We start from the raw sequence: 23,188 nt of genomic DNA on the forward strand, positions 1-23,188 counted from the left end.
CATTTAGGCTACGTTGCTTCATGAGAAATCCAGAAGAGTGGAGTGGTCCCTGCAAAGCGACGCATGCGCAGAACATACCAAATTGCCGAGGTTTGTTACATGGGCATTCGGATGACATCAAGCCAAAGCCACTGTAAATTAGGGAAGAGAAGACCGGAAAAGTTTAAACTGGACCTTCAATGTAAGAGTGTATAATAATGTAGGTTTGTTACGACAGTATTTTTCACATTTTAGTTATTGGCATGATAATAAATTAAAGGGATGTTTATTAGCTAAAAAACACAATTCAAATCCTTTATGTAGCCTACTAACTTACTTGAAAGAGCACAAGTATAAACATATCAAAAAAGTATTTAAGGCGCAATCATAAGAAGCTTTGTCACAATATAATGTGAATTTGATGTGCACCTGATAGTGGGAGCTACCAGTTATTCACTTCAAATTATTATGTTATGCACAGGTACTCTACATTAGAGCAGGACCAATATATTGGTATGGTCGATATTATCAACCAATTTGGTGGTTATTACAGCTCTATTGCTATCAGCACATGTCAAACTATAGCCGAGTAGTTTTTTCTTTTAATAATAATAGAGATATTTTTTCCGGGGCAGACTATCATGATTCCACAATAACATTGTAATAACGTTTTTTACTAATGAGGGACTTTATTCTGACAGTTTCAAAGGGAAGTCGTGTGTTTAGGTTAATTTTTGATGTTCTGATAGTGGTGAGAGGACCTGGGCGAAGAAGAGACAGAGAAGGTTGAGTATAGGCTACAGACGTTAAAGACAGCAGGGTTCAGGGCTGTGATTCTTCTTGACCTGGTGGCAGACTTTAACAGTCTTGTAGGCTACCTCTTTACGAGGTAAACTGTAATCTGGATTACAAAGCAGGGGGAGAAGAGAGGCCAGCGGAAACCACAGGAATGAAAGAGAAATAAAAGAGATAACGTTAGCTAAAGAAAAAGGGAGCGACATCGCAAACGAGCCACAGAGGAGGAGACAGACCCCGGCCAGACGAGCACGGATACAGGGAGGCAAAGAGGAGGAGGGAGAATTAAAGGGAAGAAAGGCTGATAAATAACATAAGAGAGGAGAGCTATTACCACTAGGGTAAGTTCCTTATCAAAACATCCAATAGACGGGGCGTGTTTGCGCCTGAGCAGACGAGTTATATCCTATGCACATGCCTGTCTGAGGCTAACATAGTCAAACGGTCTCAACTTAGTCAGTATTGTACACCATCGGGCCAGAATTCAACCAATTTCTATAGGCTATGTATGGGTTTATTGACAGTCAGCGTAGGATTTAAATAACCACGGCCGTTTGTAGGTCTCCGGACGTTGATATCGCGACAGGCTCAAGTGGCTTTGTTATTTTGCCTGGAGAACTTGATTCTCTTCATCAGAAGGGCCTCGGCCGGCCCGAGTGCAGTCAGTGCGCATGGATGTTCCGTGGCCGTGGACCAGCTACGACGGCGGACACGTTCTGTACGCACTAGGCCGCAGTCAGCCTCATCTTTCTACATTTCGCACCAGTGTTTAACGTGTAGGCTATATGTGCCGTTTACATCATGACAGGTGGTTAAATAATAGATACTAACTAGCCTATGTGGCAGGGCCGGTTTCAACCTGGGCTGATAGAAAACATAGGTGGGAAACTTGGGCGGGTTGCAGCACAGAGGTAGAGAGGCTAGACCAGTTGCCCAAAGGTTGCAGGTTACAGTATCCTATGTAAAGGAAAACACAGGTGACAATTCAATATCTAAAAACATAAAGGAATATAATGCAGTAAGGCTCTCAGACAGTCTGCATTGCTTTCAAATAGCCTATATTCTCCTGTAGATCAACTTCCTCTTTATCTCTGCTGAGTCAACATACATGAAGGCATACTTTACTCGTCCTTCTCTTTGTGTCTTTTGTTTGGGAAAGTAACCTCTTTGAATGTGCATGTGTCACCTGCTCACGTCAATGATACATTCATTCATTTGAATTCATTTATAAACCCCCTTAGTTGTTTTTTTTAGTGCAGGGAGTATTGTATGTGTTTGTGTGCCAGTTGTGTGCATGTATGGGAGTGGGTCGTGTCGGACTTCACACAAATAAAATGAAGGTTTTTGTTAGGATTATTCATCGTTTTGCAATAAGACAGTTAAGTGTTAGGATTAGTTTTTTTTCTTTTTTGTTTTAGAGGAAAGTGTTTTATTATTAGAATTAAAACTTTAAGGTTTGATGTAATCACATAGCCCAACTATTTATTTCCCCCCTTTATTAGTGCTATGCCACAATACTTCGTTTTCATCGAAGAACAACAAACCAAAGGTTATTTTATGTATCGTCAGTTTTGAAACCAGTAATATGAAGAAAGTTCATGCAGTAATTTAAAATTCTTTTTTGAAATTCTATGATAAATGATGCTAGGATTTGAGTGAATGAAGCCTATGTGTGTGTGTGTGTGTGTGTGTGTGTGTGTGTGTGTGTGTGTGTGTGTGTGTTTTCTTTTTCTGGATCCACACCTCCCTCAAAGTCCTGTCAAGAACACTATTATTCTTTTGCAGGTGACTTCCAAAAAACTGATTAATGGCATCTGTAGTTGTTACTGTTGTTGTTACACTGATCTTGTTATTATTTTTCCTTGTCTTTACCATGTAAAGTGCCTTTGAGGACTTTTAAAGTAAATAAAATAAATGTATTATTATTTATTATTAATGGGAACACGTGAAGTGTGTGTGTGTGTGTGTGTGTGTGTGTGTGTGTGTTCAAATTCTACTTGTTTTTCTGGATCCACACTTCTCAAAGTCCTGCTAAGCACACTATTATTCTTTTGCAAGTGTAAATGTGATGTTAATACAGATATTAACAAAGCACTGAGTTTTATTGAATTACTATTATTATGGTAGGCAGGCAATAGGTGGTGGGAGAACCACAGGGCTCACTACGTCTCCCCATTTCCTGCATTCTGGTGATTTTTCTGCACCAAGTTATGGTGGAAATGTCTTTATCTATGTAAAGGAAAACACAGGTGACAATTCGAAATATAAAAACATAATGGAATATAATGCAGCAAGGTTCTCAGGCATTCTGTATAGCTTTCAACATTTTATTCTTCTGTAGATCCACTTTTCTCATTTAATGTTATCTCTGCGCTACAGTCTATGGTCAACACACATATAGGCATGACTTATTCTTCATCCTCTTTGTGTCTTTTTGTGTGGAAGAAACCTCTTTGAATGCGCATGTGGCTCCTGCTCACGTCAATGGCACATTCATTCATTTGAATTGATCTACGACTTTAACAGCTCAAGATGTGTTTCAGCAAGATTTCTGCTCATGTTCAAACCTTTCTGCACATTCAAAATATAACTCATCCCATCTGTGTTCCTCGGATGAGATGTGGAGAGTGGTGATGTTTTGAGTAATATTACGAGAATAAAGTAATTTAATGTACAAAATACACGGAGCACGGACGCAGCAGAGTTCGTCTATAGTATTTACCTGAAGCTGCTGCTATAGCATACATACTGACTGACCACGGAAGACACACTGCTCATCTGTACTTAAAGAGACAGATTCAGAGCGGCGGACGGGTCTGCTTCAGAGCTCCGTGTGTTTGAAACATAGACTGTAAAAATAAGACAGAACACGACGGGAAGAGTGGGATTAATGGGTCATTAGCGTTTTAGTTTGACGTTTTACCCGATCAACAGCCACTCTAATTGAGCAGTAAAGCCCATAACTTCTGAATTTTCTTTTTTAAGGAATATGTTCATTTGCTTGAACATTAGAGTAAGTTGATCCACTTTTTGTAGTGAAGTAGCTCGTGTGCTACATCACTGCTATGTTAATGACGAGTTTTCCACGAACATTGATTACTCAAATTGCAGCTAAATAGCCTATTAAACTCCAATTTTTACTTTTATTGATTTTCTGATTTTTTTATTTTTTTTTTTACAGTAGGACTGGGCTTGGTTTGGCTAACAGGTGCCATGTTTCTGCTGCTTTATTTAGCTCGGCATTATATGAATGTGTGACTTCCTTTGCACCCCCAAGTTTTAATTGATATCACCAGCCAACTCTCCATTCACTTTCCATCTCAGTCTGCTACAATACTGACAGCTATTCACCAGGCAGCCCGGGCTGCTTGTCTTACTTCATGGACTATACTGTATAGATATTACTTACTCCTTAAATCCAAATATACATCCAGTGTGTGTACCACAATGAAGTTGAGTCTGACCTGAAAGTCAATAGTTAAATCAGCCCCAGTAAACACCAGGCGATAGAGTAAGAAGATAACATTAAATATTACAGTAAGTTTGACAATTTCTTTCTGTGTGGCTGATAAATCAATATCAATCTAAATACTGTACAATGTATCTAAAACTGACAAGTATCAAAAGTTGGTATTGAACGCCTGGACATATTTGTAGTCTTGTTTACTTATCCTTTAATCAGATATTTACTGTTTTAAATAATAATTTTGGCAGTTTTATACTGTGTTTTCTTTAGGCAAATTCTTTTATGGTTGTGTTTAGGGAACATGTTTGAGGGTTTGGAAAACGCCCTTTACGTTTGATGAAAACAGTTTCATAGAAAAACATGTTCATATTTATCAAAATAAGGCATGGAAAAAGTATTGTTTTGGTATCATATCCAACAACAGTATCATCAAATTCCCCAGTCTTAGTAAATGCATGACGAACTGATTTCAGTCAGATCAATCTGAAAATTGCATCACTAAATCGTCATCCCATACAGCATTTTGTCCTATGTCACAATATGAAGTGAAAACACCTCCTAGATCTCATGGTAACTGTGCCTGCTGTCATTTTCCTGAATCAACCATGAACATATATTTTTATGTCTGCATCCTGTGTGCTGGCCTCCACAGCAGGCATGGCAGACCAAGATCTGGACTTCACCTCAGGTGATGCCGGGGCATCCGCCACCTTCCCCATGCAGTGCTCGGCCCTGCGTAAAAATGGCTTTGTTGTGCTGAAAGGCCGACCCTGCAAGATCGTCGAGATGTCCACCTCCAAGACTGGCAAGCACGGCCACGCTAAGGTCATTAAATCTTGAAGTGCTGGGACACAAGCGATGCTGATGTCCGAGAACATTATTGCAGGACTTAGATGCACGACTCAGACAAATAACTACATTTATTTCCAACGTGGACTCACTTTGATAAAAATATTGTGCAGTTTTTAAACTGTTTTTGCTACAGGTTTACCCGAGGGAGAATTTCAATGAATTATCACTCTACAAACTATCCATCTATCTCTGCAATAAACACTAGATCACAGTCATTACTATTAATGTACATTAATGGACACTTTCAGCCTGTACAAGAACAGTAAAGTGTCCCTGCTGGGTTACAGTTTCCATTGCTACAAATATTTAGTATTTGGAAAGGTTTATGTTTTATAAATTATGTTTAAATGTGGTACAGTTATTACACTTACATACCCAACTACACTTTTTTAAAGGATAGTAGGTAGGATAGAGGTCACTCAAGCACTTATCAAGCTTTACTCATTGGAAATTAATTTATAATAATAATATAATAATAATTAATAATAAAAAAAAATTTCTTCTCTAAAGTGGATATTTTGTTTTAAGATACACTTCAGTTAGAAAACTGATTGTCATTTTTTCTGTGTGTTTTGTGCTGGCGCAGGTCCACCTGGTTGGTATCGACATCTTCTCTGGTAAGAAGTATGAAGATATCTGTCCCTCCACCCACAACATGGACGTCCCCAACATCCGGAGAATGGATTACCAGGTGAGACAGCTGTGGAGGGGCTGAAGAGACAGCAGCTCGTAATCCAGTATATTGTTAAAATACAATATTAGATTAGATTAGATTAGATTAGATTCAACTTTATTGTCATTGTGCAAGTACAAAGACAACAAAATGCAGTTTGCGTCCAACCAGAAGTGCAAAAAGAGCAGAAAAGTGCAATGTGATATTCAAGTATAGACAGGACAAGAAATATAGTGCAGTGTAGACAGTAGTGTAAAGTTGGTTTACAGAAGGTGGTTTAGAGTAATATAAATTAAATATAAATGTGTGCAGTGTATTAGCAATTACCTTATAAGTGCGCAATAAATATGGCTATGTAATAAGAACAATGTATGAACAACATGTACAGATATGTGCAATGTAGCAGCAGTAACATTGTAATAGTAGTAAAAATGTAATTTCATACATGCAGTGTATTATTTTAAGAAAAACAGAATAAAATATGGATATTTAGTATGAACCATATAGACAGATATGTACAGTATGAACAGCTATGTGCAGTGTGTTAACAGTACCATTGTAGTGCATTACAAAATACAATATTACCAGAGTCTGTTCCATACTACTACTCAGAACATTTGGTCAGGTACACAACCACTTCTTTCAAATAACACACTTCCAGGTGAGGAAAAAGTCAGATTATATGATACTGAGTGGAACAAGCAAAAATAGTCATGAAGTCAAAACAGTTTGCGTAATGGCAACCATTCAAACTGAAATGTTTGTACATAAAATAAACGTTATGTATGCTACAATAATAAACATATGAATCACACGTGCACACTAAGACACCACCAGTTAGTTCAGTGGCTAGTTCAGGAACAGAAAGAGGAAAAAGATAATGCCTGCATGTATCAAAATACTTACTCTTTTCTGTTGTTTCCAATGTTTCCCTCTGCCAGTTGATTGGGATCCAAGAGGGCTACCTGTCCCTGCTCCAGGACAACGGGGAGGTGAGAGAGGACCTGAGGATTCCCGAGGGAGACCTGGGCAAAGAGATAGAGAGCAAGCATGAAGCCGGAGACGAGATCTTGGTCAGTGCTGTCACCTCATCTCACATTCTTTTCTACTGTCTACTTTGCCTGTTCTGAAACTAGGTGTTATCATTGTGGTGTGGAGAGCATCATTCATTGTTTTAGTTAAAGGAGCATGCCGACTTATTGGGACTTTAGCTTATTCACCGTAACCCCCAGAGTTAGATAAGTCGATACATACCCTTCTCATCTCCGTGCATGTTGTAACTCTGTCTGACGCCCCCAGCGCTAGCTAAGCCTAGCACAGATCCTGGAGGTAACCGGTTCCAACTAGCCTACTGCTCCGAATAAGTGACAAAATAACGCCAATATGTTCCTATTTACATGTTGTGATTTGTATAGACACAGGGTGTACAAATAACAAGGTCATATGAGACAGCCGTCTTCTAACCGTGTACAAACTGGGAACTATATTCTCAGAAAGGCGAAGCACTGCTACTTCTGCTACTTGGGCGGAGTGATTTGCTAGCACCCCCGTGAAGCCCTGTGGTGAGGAGCAGAGAGTTCTCCTGGAGTTCACTCAGAGTTGGAGTAATAGAGTCAACAATTACTAGATAGTAAAAGCATAGAGACCTTGTTATTTTTACACCCTGTGTCTATACAAATCACAACATGTAAATAGGAACATGTTGGCGTTATTTTGTCACTTATTCGGAGCAGTAGGCTAGTTGGAACCGGTTACCTCCAGGATCTGTGCTAGGCTAAGCTAGTGCTGGGGGCATCAGACAGAGTTACAACATGCACGGAGATGAGAAGGGTATGTATCAACTTATCTAACTCTGGGGGTTAGATAAGACTTCCTATTTACATGTTGTGATTTGTATAGACACAGGGTGTACAAATAACAAGGTCTCTATGCTTTTACTATCTAGTAATTGTTGACTCTATTACTCCAACTCTGAGTGAACTCCAGGAGAACTCTCTGCTCCTCACCACAGGGCTTCACGGGGGTGCTAGCAAATCACTCCACCCAAGTAGCAGAAGTAGCAGTGCTTCGCCTTTCTGAGAATATAGTTCCCAGTTTGTATACGGTTAGAAGACAGCTGTCTCATATGACCTTGTTATTTGTACACCCTGTGTCTATACAAATCACAACATGTAAATAGGAACATGTTGGCGTTATTTTGTCACTTATTCGGAGCAGTAGGCTAGTTGGAACCGGTTACCTCCAGGATCTGTGCTAGGCTTAGCTAGCGCTGGGGGCGTCAGACAGAGTTACAACACGCACAGAGATGAGAAGGGTATGTATCGACTTATCTAACTCTGGGGGATACTGTGAATAAGCTAAAGTCCCAATAAGTCGGCATGTTCCTTTAACGCAGTAATAGACTCTAAACATTAGGAATCGTCGTGCTCACACTACAGCTAGCTGATATAGAATTGACGATCTGAGACATTGTAGCAAGGAAAATTATTTCAAGATCCAGAGTCATGTGATATTTTCCAACAGTCCAAAGCCCCAAATAATCATTTTAAAGATTATTTTTGGGGCTTTTTCCGCCTTTAATTTTTGACAGGACAGCAAGGTGAGAGAGATGGGGAAGACATGCAGAAAATCATCACAGGTCAGATTTGAACCCTGGACCTCTGCATCAAGGAATAAACCTCTCAGTATACGTGCACCTGCTCTACCCACTGATCCAACAGGGCCATGCCAAATAATCATTTTAAACATAAAATCCTCACATTTGAGAATCAATATAATAAAATTTGACTTCAGGCAGCACGTTTCTTAACTTTATTTTCAAATTGTAGCCAGATTGATGCCCATGACCTGGGATTAAGATAAAGGTAAACTCAAATGACCTGGGCCCACTGGGCAGGTACGTCTTCTATTCAACTTTTAAACTTTTAGCGCCAAAGTGATCACATGAAAAAAGCAGGAAGAAACTAACTTCTTAAAAAGTTAAATATACTTAAAAATCGTATATATTTTTTCCTCTTTTAGATCACTGTTCTAAATGCAATGGATGAAGAAGCTGCAATTAGCATCAAATCCGTGAATAAATAAGCCACTGCAGGTAAATACAGAGCTACAGCTGTGTCAACATTTAGCTGTCTTCTCACCCCCCAACTACCGCCTGACCCCAGCCTGCCTGAAGAGGAGTGTGTGGCTGTGTGTGTGTGTGTGTGTGTGTGTGTGTTTGGGTGTTACACCACAAGCCACCAGCACGTGCCATGCCAGTGCAAGTGTGTGTGATGTCATATACATGCACAGTTCATCATTGGACCGAGGGGAAGGCAACTCCTGTCAACAAGTTCCAAGGCCGAAGTTGGATGTTTAGATTTGACCTTCTATATGATAAAAAAATATTATATTTACAATTATGCATATCCACTACACTGGATATATCCAAGTTTTCCATATTATTGCACAATGACTTTTTCATGTATGTTTGTTTAAACTGTACATACTAGAGATCAGCTGAAATTTTAAGATTTCTAATTGACGAAATGTAACTTATTTCATGAGTGTAATCAAAATTTGAAGCCTGTATGAAGTGATGGTTACTGAGCAGTGTGCCACTGTGGATTTGCCTACCCCTTAATGTGTTTTTTTTGTCTCATGTTAACACTATTATGAGCATGTGTATCATTTTTACGTAGCATCGAATATAAATAAAAGCTTATGGTTCATATTGTACTTTTGAGCAATGATGTATTTTGTTCTGTGGGTTGCACTTCATTTTACAGCCTCATGTAGCCAGTTGCTTCCAGTATTCCTCTAAGAAACAGCTTGTAGCATTGTTGTAATTGTTGGGTATTTCTGTTTCAGGGGCAAACGAGATGCGCTGGACCTAGGAAAAAGGAGGAAATATTGCCTCGTCAATGCTACCCCCCCCACACACACACACACCCCTATTTTCTCTTTCTTTTTGTCTTTGTTTTTCATACTCTCTATTTTCTGACCCTATTTGGGGTTCAATTAGAAAAGAATTGGAAATGTCTAACGGTAAACAAACATTCGCTACATACATGCACACATAAAACCACATCTGAGTCTGGACAAACAGATGTAAATAGATTAAAAGGTCAGAGGTGTAGAGGAAGTTCTCTCACTATTGATTAAGTCTACAGATCTTCAGTAGCTACCTACCATCAGGGAAAAGAAAGGTGGTGGTAATGTCATAACTGTTTTTTTTTTTGTTATATACGTTCCCCTGTTTTATAAAGGGCTTCACCTCTGGATCTGCATTGTTCTGTTGAGGCTTGTTCAGTGTGTGCTATTACAGGATTGAATCCTAGGTTTCATCTTTTCTGTATTCAACTTTTATTTTGGAGATCTGAACAAGCCCCTCCTGCTGTTTACTTTATCACCTGTCTATTAAACAAAGGTTACCAACATGGCACACCAAGGTTCCGTTTCTTTTCGTCTCCAGAATTTGAAGTGTCAAAAAGAAAACTAGGGAGCCCGGATAGCTCAGTTGGTAGAGTGTGTGCCCATATAGAGAGGTTTACTCCTCGACGCGGCGGACCTGGGTTTGACTCAGACCTGCGGCCCTTTGCTGCATGTCATTCTCCCTTTCATGTCTTCAGCTGTCCTGTCTATAAAGGCATAAAATGATCTTTAAAAAACCCTGCTTCAACAAGAAATTCTCATCTGTTAAAAAGTAATTCGCTCTTCCAGAACCACTTTACACTGAGCTCTCTGGAGAATATGAGTGGGATATAATTTGGCGTACTCCTGAACCTTGAGCGATGATTCAGGAGGCAGATAACTTGTGTGTACTTGTTTGGTATCCTTACTTCGTGTTCAAATCCAAACTGTGCAGAATGTCTCCATGGCCAACACATGACACAAACTGTTGGAAGTGGCGTTTGCTCATCATTTTATTTAGCAACATAAAAACTTTAAAACAGCAGACACTCAGACTTCATTTATTCTGTAGAAGAGGACAACGCAAAAAAACACTGGAAATCCTCCATCATTTTGTTACAACAATGGTCATCTTGTTGATTTAATTAGTGGTAACCAACCCTAACAGGTCGAATGCGATCAACCAGAAGTCAACAACACAGTGAAATAGATTCTTTTAGTTAAGTCAATGCGTTTCAGTTTTAGTAGTGATTATCAGGGTGCGTGTCTAGCGGAAACATGTTTTTTTATTCCACGTACTCCAAATTCAATTTAAATGTTGCTGACTATTCTGTCCCCCCCCCCCTATTTTTTAGTGAGCAAAGCCACTGCAGAGAAATGGAACACTCCACTGATGTCGGAATTATGAACGTTATTATACAAAGAATAAGCTCTACTTCATGTAGTCTTGGTTTATACAAGATCTTAACATTTTAGTGCAGTAATGCACCTCCAGAACGGCTTTACAGGGTAGGGAAAATAATCTATTTAACAAATTAACATTTGAAGTGATGTAAAACTCAAAGTTGGATTTTAACAGAAGCACACAAGCATGAGGACTGCTAATCACTCATTATCAAAGTTTAAAAAAAAATAAAAAATAAAAAAAAAATAAAATAAAAGATACTGTACAGAAAATAAAAAACGCAAAGAACGTGGCATAATTCAGCCAAATTCCTTTTTTGAGGAAGTCGATCCATTACTCGTCCAAAAGGTTTTCCAGAATCTTGAGCGAAGCTGTGAAGTCTCAGTGAAGATGAAGGTGAAGGTGGCTACGAGTTACTTGCCATGGTGGTAGAACCTCTGCCCGCTCTGGCTGTGTGGGAGGAAGCCGTGGCGAGGAGCACCCTGGGGAGAGCTCTGGAATGGGGCCTGTTGATGGAAACATGGAATAACATGATGAAATGACCTGTATTTTTATCTTTCTTTTTTTTTTCTTCAGTAAATAGAGTCATCATCATAAACAGAAAGACATCATGACGGAAAAACAAAACTAGAAGATGGAAAATGATTTCTAAGCAAGACATGAAGTAACCAAGCACATTCTAAGCACAGCGCAAACGTGGGTTTGGGAGCAGCTCTAAAACAATACATTATAACCTCATAATCAGACTGGACCCAGCTGGAAGCCCAGGTAAAGGTAAAATGCAACGACCAAAGAAGCAATTGTCGCAGGTCTTAGCACCACTGCCCTCTAGTTAAAAAAAGCTAGCACAATCTGGTGGTCATGTGTAGACAAACCTGAAGGTCTACAGCCATGGCAGCAGCCCTGTGAGGCTGGGATGCTCATTACACACAAGAAGACAACACTGTTTGATGAGGCTTCAGGCTGACGCCAGAGGAAAAGCTGTGATGAATGGTTTAATGAAAAGAGAGGTAGGTGTCTGTCTGTCTGTATGTCTGTCTTTCGAGATTCACCTTTGCGGTGGGAATCTGGACCGCCATCGATGGTGTGGGCAGCAGCCCTGGAGCAGAAGGATGCATGGCTGGTGGATGCATGGGCCTCAAAGTACCCTGTGAGAATATCAACAAGACGGAACAAAAAAAAAATGTAATCAGATAAGGAAGTGATGACCTGAAGTACAAGGCAGGTGAATAAAGCTTATGCCAGCTGCTTCCACCATTTAGACAATGGCACATTAGTAGATATTTAAGCGCAAACTTTAATACATTTTATGTTCTGTCTGATACAAATTAGACATAATATTATCTTGTGTAGGACTTCAACATTTTAAAACACTATCCCTCTTTTTTTTAATACATTATCCAATACTTTTTTTAATCAAGGGTCTCAAAATTCTCAATTTGTGTAGCCTATGCTTGAATGAAGCCTATATATACACACATTAGTAATGTGTTGATATTTCATTTCTTACTGCATCGGTAAAGCCGGACTGTTGGTTGGCGTGTTCCAGCTGCTTCTGGAGGGGTATTCCTGCTCCGGGAATGTATCCTGCATGAGATAAAACGGTTACTGTTTATGATCAAACAATCATTTACATCAAATACAGAGCTTACATTCAGGTTAGCAATGAAACAGCAGTGGGAACACAAGGATGATGACGACAACAACAGATGAACTGACCAGGCTGGGAGGTGAAGTGACCGTGGACGGGGTAGCCAGCCTGCTGGTGGGGGAGGTACTGCATGGCCTGAAACGCAGACGCACCTGTGGGAGAACAAAAGCCAATAAGCTTTGTCTTATAACAATCACTGAAGTCCACTTTCATGTGGTTAAAATGATTGATCTGAGCATGTCACAACAAGCATGAAGGACAATGTAATCCCAAGGAAAAGCTACTGAACTAGGGAATTTATATCCGGGTTACAAAAAACCTGAAGAGAAATCTCAGACTGTATGTACTACACTCCAAATATTAATTTATTTCAATGTGCAAGTTTCCTTATATTACAGATGACGTGTGAGCCCTGTCACTTAAACGGACAAGTGTCCTTTACCTCTGATCTGAGAGCTGCTTGCGAAACTGACAGGTACTGATGGTCCAGGGGCGTAGGTGGAGGGATGCTGGGCCTGAGCCACCCCGTAGGGCTCATGGACCCCTTGGCTCCCGCTGAACTGTCCATGCTCTGCTGAGCCCGAGCTGAAACCGGGCGTCTGATAGTGACGTGCCTAAAAGCGAAGGAGAAGCAGGAGGAGGGTTGAATAGTGTAATACACAATGCTTGCATCTCCTAAGGCACATGGATTAAAAGGTGTAAAATGGAGGAAAAAAAAAAAAAAAATCAGAGACAAATTCTAAGCGGACGAAGATGGATGGATGGAAATTCTAAATACACAGGACTCAAAGAAATTACATATCTCTGGAAATCAAGTATCTGCGGCAAGTTATTTTAGATATTTTATGCAAAGACATTGGTTCTTTGAGTGAAACACGCCCTTTACTTACTGGAATCACAGACGCTGGGAACAGCTGTTTGTTACGTTCTCCAAGTAGCGCACCAGGTCGACTGTGGCTGACTGGACTGCCTAAGAGAGGCAAAGAGAAAGATCAATTGTAATACTAATAATGTCAAAAAGACAATTTTCCAGATAACCAAATAGGTTAGGCATAATACTTGAAAACTGCCTTACCTTGAATACTGAGGAGGTGCTGCCCTGAGTGCATGGGCAGGCTGGGCTGGTAGCTGGCTGATGTCAATGTTGTGATATCGCTGGAAAGGACAAAAATGCAACTGAATACCAAAAATACTTTAAGTAAACTTCTGGGTTTAATAAAAAATTCTGTCATACCGTTATGTACTGAAAGTACTGAAAAGCTGCGTCATCCTTACTACCTCTGCTCCTTTCTGCGCCTCTTTTCCTCTTCGTGAAGTACTTTCTTGAGCTGTAAGAAGAGCTGGTGTTTCTCTTCTTGGAGTCCCTGAAGTTTCTCCCCCATCTTCATTACCTAAAGTTTAGTTTGGGGTTGGGAATCATAGCATAAGAAAACAAAATGTCCATATATTTTTTGTCCCAACCCAAGGTAAGATGGAAAAGCCACATGGAGTTGGAAGCACACATTGCAGTTGAAATGTTTAATTTTTTTCCCCAACCTGTTCTTTGGTTTCCTCCAAAGACATCCTCTCCTCTATTTCTTTTGTCCTCTTCCTCTCTTCCTCCTCTTTCATCTTCTGCTCCATCATTTTATCCACCTCTTCCTCCTCTGAAAGATTAGATAATAATGTTGTTCAGTGGTGGTGAAAAACAGGTTCAAATCCCTTAGTTAAAAGAAATTATGAGAAATAAAATGTACTTATGTATAAACTTAGATGAGAATATATTCATTCTGCAGAACTTAATAATTTAATTAATACGTATTGCACTATACTGAAATGGGTTTCTAATGATATGTCCACCAATTTTGATAATTAATTAATTTAAATGTCCTGCCTCCAATACCCATACTACCATGCTCTTTTTGTAGACCAGAAAAAGATTTAGTATGTCCCAATAAAGAGCACGTAAAATGCAGTGTGTCAAAAATACCAGGATGTCCTACTGCATTCGGTCGGATTTTGCAGTATGCAAGCCAGCATGCTTTTCTGGCTATTCTGACCCACTATCCTATGTGTAGTATATATTATTATTATTATTATTATTATAATATTTAGAAATAAAATGACATTAGCTGCTGGATTTTATGGTTTCAGAATATCCTAAAGTGAATATTTTAGGTTGTGGAGATGCCTGAAGTATTGCACGTAGACAGACACCAATAACACTTATCACACAATACGTAATAATCATAGTATTTCTGAGTGAGTACAGAAAGATGCATACTTAGGAGAAGAATTAAGTAGATGCTGGGGTATGTTCTAAAGTTGGGAGGCAGCATTCAGAGTCATTATTGCAGAAGTAAAATAGACTAAATAAATGGGAATTCATGAAACGCAACCACATTATTTTTTAGTGACACGTAGTATTTGCAGCCAGTCAGAAGTACAACACGTCTACCTCTTCAGTTGTGACAGTGCACACTCGGCTATTCTAGTTTTAAAACACACTGCGCACCTTGTCTCTTGCGCTCCCTCTCCCTCATGATGTGCTTGTGGAGGGCTCTGGCCATCGCGTTGGACAGCTTGGGTCTGTCCAGCAGGGCAGGCATGGTAACAGGCAGCGGAGGGGCCAGCTGGTGTAGATACAGAACAGTGGTAAAATGTTACAAGAAATATCCGGGGTTCATGTAATGGTGTCGATTATCTATATCTCAATCGTAGTGTAACGTTAACCAGTAGGAATACCACAGGTGTAACAACGTCAAGGGTTAAAGGCCTAGGTTAGCTGCTATTCGGCTAACAGCTAAGTTCGCATTGTTAGATTTAGCTGCTGTAAACTGTGGTATAATTTAAGACGAAGATATGTGGAGCTTAAATATGCAAACCAGCGGCAACCTTTTTTTTTTTTCCAACATCCCCATGAACAAACGTTAACTGGAGTTAACGTTAGCCAGCTAACTGCTTAGCACTAACATTACGCATCTTATGGTTACGTTATCTATTCTAACGTTAAGTCTACTGTGGCGGAGTAATAAAGGACAAGACATCTTACTTTTGTTGCTTTGAGAGTCGTTCAATAAGAACCTAACCGTCTTGCGGTTTTCAATTTGAGGTGAATTGACTGTGTCTGGAGCAGTTGAACAAGATACATTAAAAACATTTACCCAAAATATAAACAGACGAAAGGTTTTCAGCCCGGGTGATGATGTTGCGCTTCCGGGTGCAAAGGACACCGAATTGCTTTTTGGGAATTGTAGTTTCCCTTGTACTTTGGCAGAGACCCTCTTGTTATATACTGTCTATGCAGAGACCTCAGCCATTCTTCTTTTTTCTTTTCCGGCAGACTAGGCACTGATAGAGCATTGCTGCCTCCCACTGGTGATGTCTATTTTCCAATATAAATCCGTTACCTCAGTCATTCCTCAGATCCCCCAGTCTAAATAAGAAAACTTAAACATCCTTTCTTACTAGGATTCCTATACTATGGACACATTATAAGACGCTCCTCAGAAAAATATTATTATAGATCTTAAAAGAATATCGTATATTTTTAAATGTCCACCATTTAGCTACATAATTGACATGGTTTAAAAAAAAAAATCTAGTTAGTCACTTCTTATCTGACCAAGTCTATCAATTTAATGGCCAAATATCATAATGCAAGTGGTCTAACAGATATCCCTTATTACTTTTAAAAAAAAACAATTATATCAAATATGAATTTAAAGAAAACTGTAGTATTCTTAAACAATTAACTACTACTGAGAATGCACATCTGAATACAATTCAGGACAACAGAGATAATCTGTTATAAGGTTAATAATGATTTTTTTTTTTTTCTCAGTCCATGGGCGGGCTTGAACCATCAACATTCTGGTTATCAGCCGAAGACGCTTGCAATCTCATCTGTCCAATGTCAGATTGAATGCATGCCAATCACGGCGCTTCTTTCCAATGTGAGAATAACGCTGACTCAGATGAGACAGGGAGGAGGGAGGATGTTGATGAGGGCAAATTATGCTGCTAATCTGTTTTTTTCTTTTCTTTTCAGGCTGTGGATGACTCTGGCGTATTTTGTAGTTAAGTGCAGTAACGTTATTTAATAGTAAATGTAGGCTACTTACATTTCACCGATTAATGTTGGTTACCACCGCTTATAACTAATGTTAGCCTAGGCTACTTACTAGCCTACTGTAGCTACTTTTTACAAAATCTCACCAGAAAAACGACAGCTTCCTAGCAACTGCGAGCTGTGCTGTCTGAAGTTATATGTCCATATAACGTAGGCTTAGCTGACACTATACAACAAAATGATAAGATTGTTTGTGTGACGGATAGGCCTAAATAAGCCTAAAACGTGTATGGCTAGCCATTTAATACGTTGATGAGTTGTCTGGCTAACGTCACTGACAGATAAAGCAGTAAAAATGCCCGCTGAGTTTGAGCATTATTCTTCCATTAGAAAAGTGCGCCGTGATTGGCTTACATCCAATCTCACATTTGGGAGTGATGCAGCGTGAATGGCCTTCAACCAATCTGACATTGGACAGTGAATAGCATGATTGGATGATCAGATTGGAGATTCATCTACTCCTATCCTTAAATATTTTCAAGATATAAGTATATTTGTTTTTATCATACAGGTAACATAAAGCTGGTCAATAAATAAATACCGTCCCTGGGTGGATTCGAACCACCAACCTTTCGGTTAACAGCCGAACGCGCTAACCGGTTGCGCCACAGAGACGAATCTATCATAGAAGGGCGTGGCCTCGACTTTGAATCGCCTCCTGTATATAAGGTAAAAGTTAGTGATAGTTAAATGAAGCGTCGTGAACCATTTTCTTTATTTTCTGAGCTCACTAGATGGCGCTCTCTGTTCAAAGAAAAAGGTTAAAGGAATGGCAATTCAGTGTTTTCAACCCTTTGTTGAGAGCCCCATCTAGTGGGCTCAGAAAAAAGATAAAATGGTTTACAAAGCTTCATTTGGCCATCACTAGCAAAAGTTATGCCATTTTCGAATCGATTGAACGCTCATACTGCGGAATACCAGTAAATGTAGTTACTTTGTGTAACAGAGCTAGTGATTTACATATTTTCACCTTTGTGTAATTAATGCGATTTCCAATTCAGATTCTCATCAATAATGACATCGGAAAACTTAGTTTCCTTTAGGCTGCTTTATGAATTTCAACACCATCTATATTTATTGTTATATTTTTTTTCCCTTGTTTGCTAAATATCATCAAGTTTGTTTGTTCAAGACTCAGTGATAATTTATTTATATCAAACCAATTTTTCCTATTCTTTCTATGGGGTACGCCCATCAAGCGGCGAGTTGAATGGAGCATCGCGCTCCCTAGCGTTTCAGTCACATAATGTTACCTGGTTATTTAAGAACCACACATCCCAGGGGTGGGCTCGAACAACCAACCTTCAGGTTAACAGCTGAAAGCTCTAACCTGCTAGTTTCCTAATTGATTTAACAGACAAAAAGTGCCGTCACACGAACCTGTCATCAGTCACGTGTCTACAGTCTGTATCTTGGGTCAATTAATTGTAGTGCTTTTGGAAAGTAGCTTGCTGTTTATGAATGGATTACTTTCATAGTGTTTCCTGTGCTACCGTAACTTTAACAGCTACTGCTTCTTATTTAGTTTGGATACAAGGACATACTGCTACTGATGTTGTGTCCCGTTTATTCTGCCAGTCATACTTTTGCTCCTAGTTTCTCTAACCTTTACCCATAGAAACTAGCTTATACAGTCAAATAAAGAAATGTTGCACAACTTGGAAAGGCACACGTTACTTAAGCAGCCACAGTAGCTTCCACACGGGTGAGCCTCTCTTTTCTCAGGAAAAACGTTACCTTTTTAATCCTGTAACAAACATGACCTAAGATATTCAATAAAGACAAGAAACAGATAGCTTTTCATCACATTTTTATCATGTATGAGTGGAGAGAAAGAGCCAGTAATGCAGCTGTATACAGAGTTCAAATCTTGTTTTGTTTTAAAAAAAAAAAGAAGAGACGACTTAAAAAAAGAGAAAATTGCACTCAGCTTTACAATACCTTTTAGAAATTAAGCCATCTAAAATTAACAATAACAACAACAATAATCATAGTAGCAGTCAACATAATACTCTCACCACTGAAAGCAGAGGATGATTGTTTAGTCTGAAATCTATTATACTCCTTGCTAAGTTCAGATGCGGGGCAGCCGACTAAATTCTCATTCACAGACTCCAGTGGCTGGTGAATTTAAAAAATAAATCACCTAGCCAATTTAGTTTTTTTTTCTAGGAAAAGAACTGCTGCAAAACAGTTATCCTTTACTCTGCCAGACACAAAATAACCTGCCTTCAACTGGTAGATGCTATTAATTTCCTAACCTAAACTCAAAACAAATGTTATACTCCTGCAAGCCAACAAAGCAGACAAACAATAATCCATCTTTATTGTCAATGAGAGCTGATTTGAACTCACATACTATGCCTTTCTTCCCTTTACCCTGGGGTATCTATATTTACGGCCTAGTTCTAACATTATTTTATTATTCTTTCTCAGTTTTTTCAGTAAAGTTTGGTCAACTAACACTTGACACTAGAAAAATAACTGGCCACAAGACCACTTAACCCAAGTCGCTACTGAAAAGAAAAGTAGAGGCAAATACAATTCCGACTGCAGAATAATAAAGACATACATGGATGGGAGAGGGGTAATGTATGGGTGGTGAAAGTGCATTTGACATATTTACTCTGGGAACTCTAGGCTGCTGAGCTGGATTTAATATTTAAATGAATGAATGGTGGAGGTCTCAGAAAGGTGAGTAGTGGTTGGAGGGGGATGGTAGTGGGATCAGATTTCCCTTTGGCTGCTCCCGTACACACTCTCATCACTGTAGGCAATGTAGAGGAAAAAGTCCTCTTCGTGATGCTCCTGATAAAGAGAGTAAGGAAAAAAGATATTAGTAGGACATTAAAAATATAGAGGGAAGCTCACTTTAATACAAGTGGGGACGGAAAAAAACAACACAATAAGCTGATAAAGACTCTGAGAGCAGGTCAGTGAGGTAGAAAATGACTCTTGCCTGGTACAACAGTCCCATGGTAGCTGAGGTGGGTGGAATGACGTTGTTTACAAAGAAGAAGAGTGCATCCTCAGCTCGCAAGTGGATTCTTTTCCGGATGAGGAAGTAAAACTGGCCCACTGTTAAAAAGAGAGTAAACATGATTAATACAATTTTAGATATTACCGTATTAGTGTCTTTTAAATTTTGTCCAGGAACTTGGCACATTAGGGGTGTGCAAAAAAAAAAAAAAAATCGATTCATATTTTTGCAATTGTTTTTCCCGTTTTGTAATGGCGTGTATACTACTGTCCTGAAATGAGTTTAGCTCGCCATTCCCATAGATGGTGCTGCGTCGAAGTCACACTGACGCCTGGGCACTCTTGTCATAATCAAAAGAAGAACGAGTGCAGCAGAAGTAGTTTAGACGGCGCAAAGAATGGCAAACTTCACAGAGAGAATTATTCAACCTGCTCCATCCTCATTGAAGGCGAGAGTTTGGGCACATTTCGGCTTTTATAACCTCGAGGGGAAGACGGAACTTGATAGGAATTGTGCTATATGAAGGCTTTGCAAAGCGAAAGTTAAGTATTTTGGAAACACCACAAACTTGAGAACTCACATGGTACGCCATCATCCAGAGACGTGGACGAACAACAACCTAAAGTACCTAACGTGCCAGTCAACCAATGCACTCTTTCAATGCTCTAAACTCCCACGGAACTCTGAACGAAAAGCTCTTTTTATTTAACAGTTTTATTTTATACTTGAATTAAATGTATTTGAAAGCTGGCCAAAGCTTGGTAGTTTTTAGTTGCAAAAGTTTTTATTTTTGTATGAAGACATATAAAGTAATATCAAACTACATTACATATGTTGCGTTTCTTTTCTTTTAAATTGTATGTCTACTGCAGTCACATGGGAAAAGTAACTACATTTACATCGAGAATCGTTTTTGAATCGAATCTTGAGCCTAAAATATATATATCAATATCGAATCGTGATATTTTCTGAATCGTGCACCCCTATGGCACATAATGAAGTATTTACCTGTCAGGTCGGAGGGGACAAGGTATTTCTTCTTGTCCAGATCTCCTATTCTAGCTTTGGGGGCTTTCTCCACGATTACCTGAAAAAAGAAAAACAAGATTGCACATTTCCCACTGAACAAAGGCTTTAATAGAGTGTTTCACCTTTTTAAGAAAAGGGATCTGAGAATACACAAAGTTATCAGTCAAGCGAGGACTGAAATATTTTTAAACCAGATGTTGCGTTTCATTTTAACAGCATATGGAGCCTGGTATTTTGTTTGGTCAATTAGAAAGACATGAGTATATTTATGTTTACAATTCAGACCAAGGATTTAGTACAGTGGACTGGCCGGAGTGCAAAAATTAAATTACTTAAGTTAAGTTTCTTCTCTTTAGTCTAAAAATAGGACTACTACCTGCCCACACACCAGGCGGTAGCACGTCATTGTAGAGCTTAAGTGATTAGTCGATGGCTAGAAAATTAAACAGCAACATTTCTAACAATTAATGTCATTTTTAAGAAAAAATTATAATGGTTCCGGTTTGTCAAATGTGAATATCTTCTGGTTCTCTTCGTCAAAAATGTGTATTATACAATCTATCTTCAAGAGCCAGGGTGACGTAAACAAGAGTCCTGTTTGTTGACATACTATTTTAAGGTGCGCTACTGTTAGCGTTTCAACATACAACCAAAAACAACACCCAGACCATAATCGGTCATTACACACTTAAAACCGTAGTTTTGTCTTTACTACGGTCTACAACCAGCGTGGCGTTAAATTACCTTATATTATCTTTATGATTTAGTAATATCTTGAAATAAATACACACACGGAATGATTACAGGATCACTAACGTTAGCTGGCCTGCTCGGTGCGGGCCGAAACTCTTTCTGGTTAACCTCTAACGTTAGCTTTGTAGCTAACGTTACCTGGTGTGCTGTTTACTAACGTGGCAGTCAACTATAGAGAAACATAAAATAATTAGGTGGAGCTATAACTGAGCAACATTATTATAGACAGATGTTATCTGCAAACACTGAATGTAATTAACGACAGACTGAATAGCATTAGCATAACAACATAGATCGCGCTACCAAGCTAACGTTAGCTACTTACAGGTACCCTGTCCGGATACTTCTTCCTTATTTTCTCGCCTTCGGACCGCCTTTTCTCAAAAGGGTGCTCTTCTTTGTACTGAAACTTCATCTTTAAAAGAGATGACAGACAACAAGTCGGTCACTCCGAGGTTGTACGATAGCGGTTTGTTCAGGGAACTGCTCAAATCGCTGACACACACGACAAAAACAAACGATGCTGCTAACTACTAGCTTTTAGCTCGCCACAGCTGTTTTCCTAGTGCGAATGTGGCGGAGGGATACAATAACAACATGACGTTGCAGAGAGTTTTGTTCGCAGAGTAGACTAAACTGTGGCTATCCCAGACCACTTTAACGGTAAGTTCCGATAACCGGTGTTTATTTAAGATAAACACCTTCTTTTGAAATGAATAAGTTTTAAGTGGTTTAAAATCTAGGATGTAATTTTCTGTGGAACTATTTTATTTTGATCAACCGCGCGTACATATGTAGGGCAGGGCAGTGAAGAGGCAGCTGTCCTTGTCATATGACCTAGGCCCAGCAGTTAGCAGCTAGAGAAAAGAAACAAAAAATAACATGCGACATTAAACTGTATTTTTGGCTGTATAGGTTAACGTTGCTCTAAATCTGGGCTAATAGTAATTCAGCAGGTCCTCAGAAAAATGTGGAATATCGTAATTCGATATTCCGAGCTCAGTGCTATGGCTTTAAGTTGCGCAATTTCCGCTGTTGCCACAACATCAGGCAAATAATTAAGTGGTCAGTGACGTCATTATTCAGCCCGCTAAACCGTTTTATTAATCGATCAATTTTATTTGTGGAATAATAAAGGAGTCCAATTTTCTAGTCGGTCACTTTAATGGTTAATAGGCTACTTGTTTTAAAATAACTACTGTAGCCTACTAGTTTTGGGCATTTACAAATAACTACTCACTGACCAAATATGTTACTTAATTTTAAATGTAAAGCACGTGTCTATTCAGAGATTAAAGAAAAAAAGTAGGAGTATTTGATCTGATAATATACAGTACATCACAGTTTGCCATTCATATTCCCATGTCTGGAAACACCAATGGGAAAAGTTGCTAACCTGCAGCCTACATTGTGCATGTGACTGATTACTCACTCTATCTACTCCTGACATCATCACCTTATCCTCCCCTCTGTACTTTGAAAGACAGACTTCTTACATGTTAAAAATGACAACAATGTCCCAGTTCACTTCACTTACTATGGAGACAGTTCTGAAAGTGAAACAACTCTCTGTTCAAACCAGAAAGTAAACTGATAATTTTAG

General features: G+C 39.2%; 3 protein-coding genes and 1 non-coding gene across 11 annotated transcripts; 1 reads left to right on the plus strand and 3 right to left on the minus strand.

The window, feature by feature from the left end:
- Positions 1 to 711: 711 nt before the first annotated feature.
- Positions 712 to 10,188, plus strand: LOC144534094 (eukaryotic translation initiation factor 5A-1). 3 transcript variants are annotated; one of them, XM_078275796.1, is made up of 7 exons: positions 712 to 1,115; positions 4,896 to 5,065; positions 5,679 to 5,783; positions 6,707 to 6,838; positions 8,361 to 8,403; positions 8,787 to 8,859; positions 9,615 to 10,188. In XM_078275796.1, exons 2-6 carry the CDS (start codon positions 4,898 to 4,900, stop codon positions 8,810 to 8,812), a joined length of 474 nt encoding a protein of 157 aa, XP_078131922.1. In that variant the 5' UTR covers positions 712 to 1,115; positions 4,896 to 4,897; the 3' UTR covers positions 8,813 to 8,859; positions 9,615 to 10,188. The 3 variants fall into 3 exon arrangements, with proteins under 3 accessions (XP_078131922.1, XP_078131921.1, XP_078131923.1); XM_078275795.1 differs by having other exon boundaries at positions 713 to 1,115; positions 4,893 to 5,065; XM_078275797.1 differs by lacking the exon at positions 8,361 to 8,403 and having other exon boundaries at positions 714 to 1,115; positions 4,893 to 5,065.
- A 1,270-nt stretch (positions 10,189 to 11,458) lies between these two features.
- On the minus strand, positions 11,459 to 15,960 carry gps2 (G protein pathway suppressor 2). Of its 6 annotated transcripts, none has more exons than XM_078275799.1 (11): positions 15,856 to 15,960; positions 15,207 to 15,324; positions 14,249 to 14,358; positions 13,988 to 14,103; positions 13,788 to 13,867; positions 13,603 to 13,682; positions 13,155 to 13,326; positions 12,781 to 12,864; positions 12,572 to 12,648; positions 12,114 to 12,221; positions 11,459 to 11,567 (listed from the first exon to the last, which is right to left on the minus strand). In XM_078275799.1, the coding sequence occupies exons 2-11, from the start codon at positions 15,298 to 15,300 to the stop codon at positions 11,475 to 11,477; spliced, it is 1,014 nt and encodes a 337-aa protein (XP_078131925.1). In that variant the 5' UTR covers positions 15,301 to 15,324; positions 15,856 to 15,960; the 3' UTR covers positions 11,459 to 11,474. The 6 variants fall into 6 exon arrangements, with proteins under 6 accessions (XP_078131925.1, XP_078131930.1, XP_078131927.1 ...); XM_078275804.1 differs by having other exon boundaries at positions 12,114 to 12,209; positions 13,991 to 14,103; positions 15,856 to 15,958; XM_078275801.1 differs by having other exon boundaries at positions 13,991 to 14,103; positions 15,744 to 15,907.
- Positions 15,961 to 17,364: 1,404 nt separating this feature from the next.
- Positions 17,365 to 17,438, minus strand: trnan-guu (transfer RNA asparagine (anticodon GUU)). The gene has a single exon. It is a non-coding gene; the product is annotated as a tRNA-Asn (tRNA).
- Positions 17,439 to 18,616: 1,178 nt separating this feature from the next.
- On the minus strand, positions 18,617 to 22,156 carry gabarapb (GABA(A) receptor-associated protein b). The gene is made up of 4 exons (XM_078275835.1): positions 21,911 to 22,156; positions 20,812 to 20,890; positions 19,783 to 19,901; positions 18,617 to 19,631 (listed from the first exon to the last, which is right to left on the minus strand). The coding sequence occupies exons 1-4, from the start codon at positions 21,998 to 22,000 to the stop codon at positions 19,551 to 19,553; spliced, it is 369 nt and encodes a 122-aa protein (XP_078131961.1). The 5' UTR covers positions 22,001 to 22,156; the 3' UTR covers positions 18,617 to 19,550.
- Between the last annotated feature and the right edge of the window lie 1,032 nt (positions 22,157 to 23,188).

This window comes from Sander vitreus, chromosome 19, assembly GCF_031162955.1.
Source record: "Sander vitreus isolate 19-12246 chromosome 19, sanVit1, whole genome shotgun sequence".
Taxonomy (NCBI): Eukaryota; Metazoa; Chordata; class Actinopteri; order Perciformes; family Percidae; genus Sander; species Sander vitreus.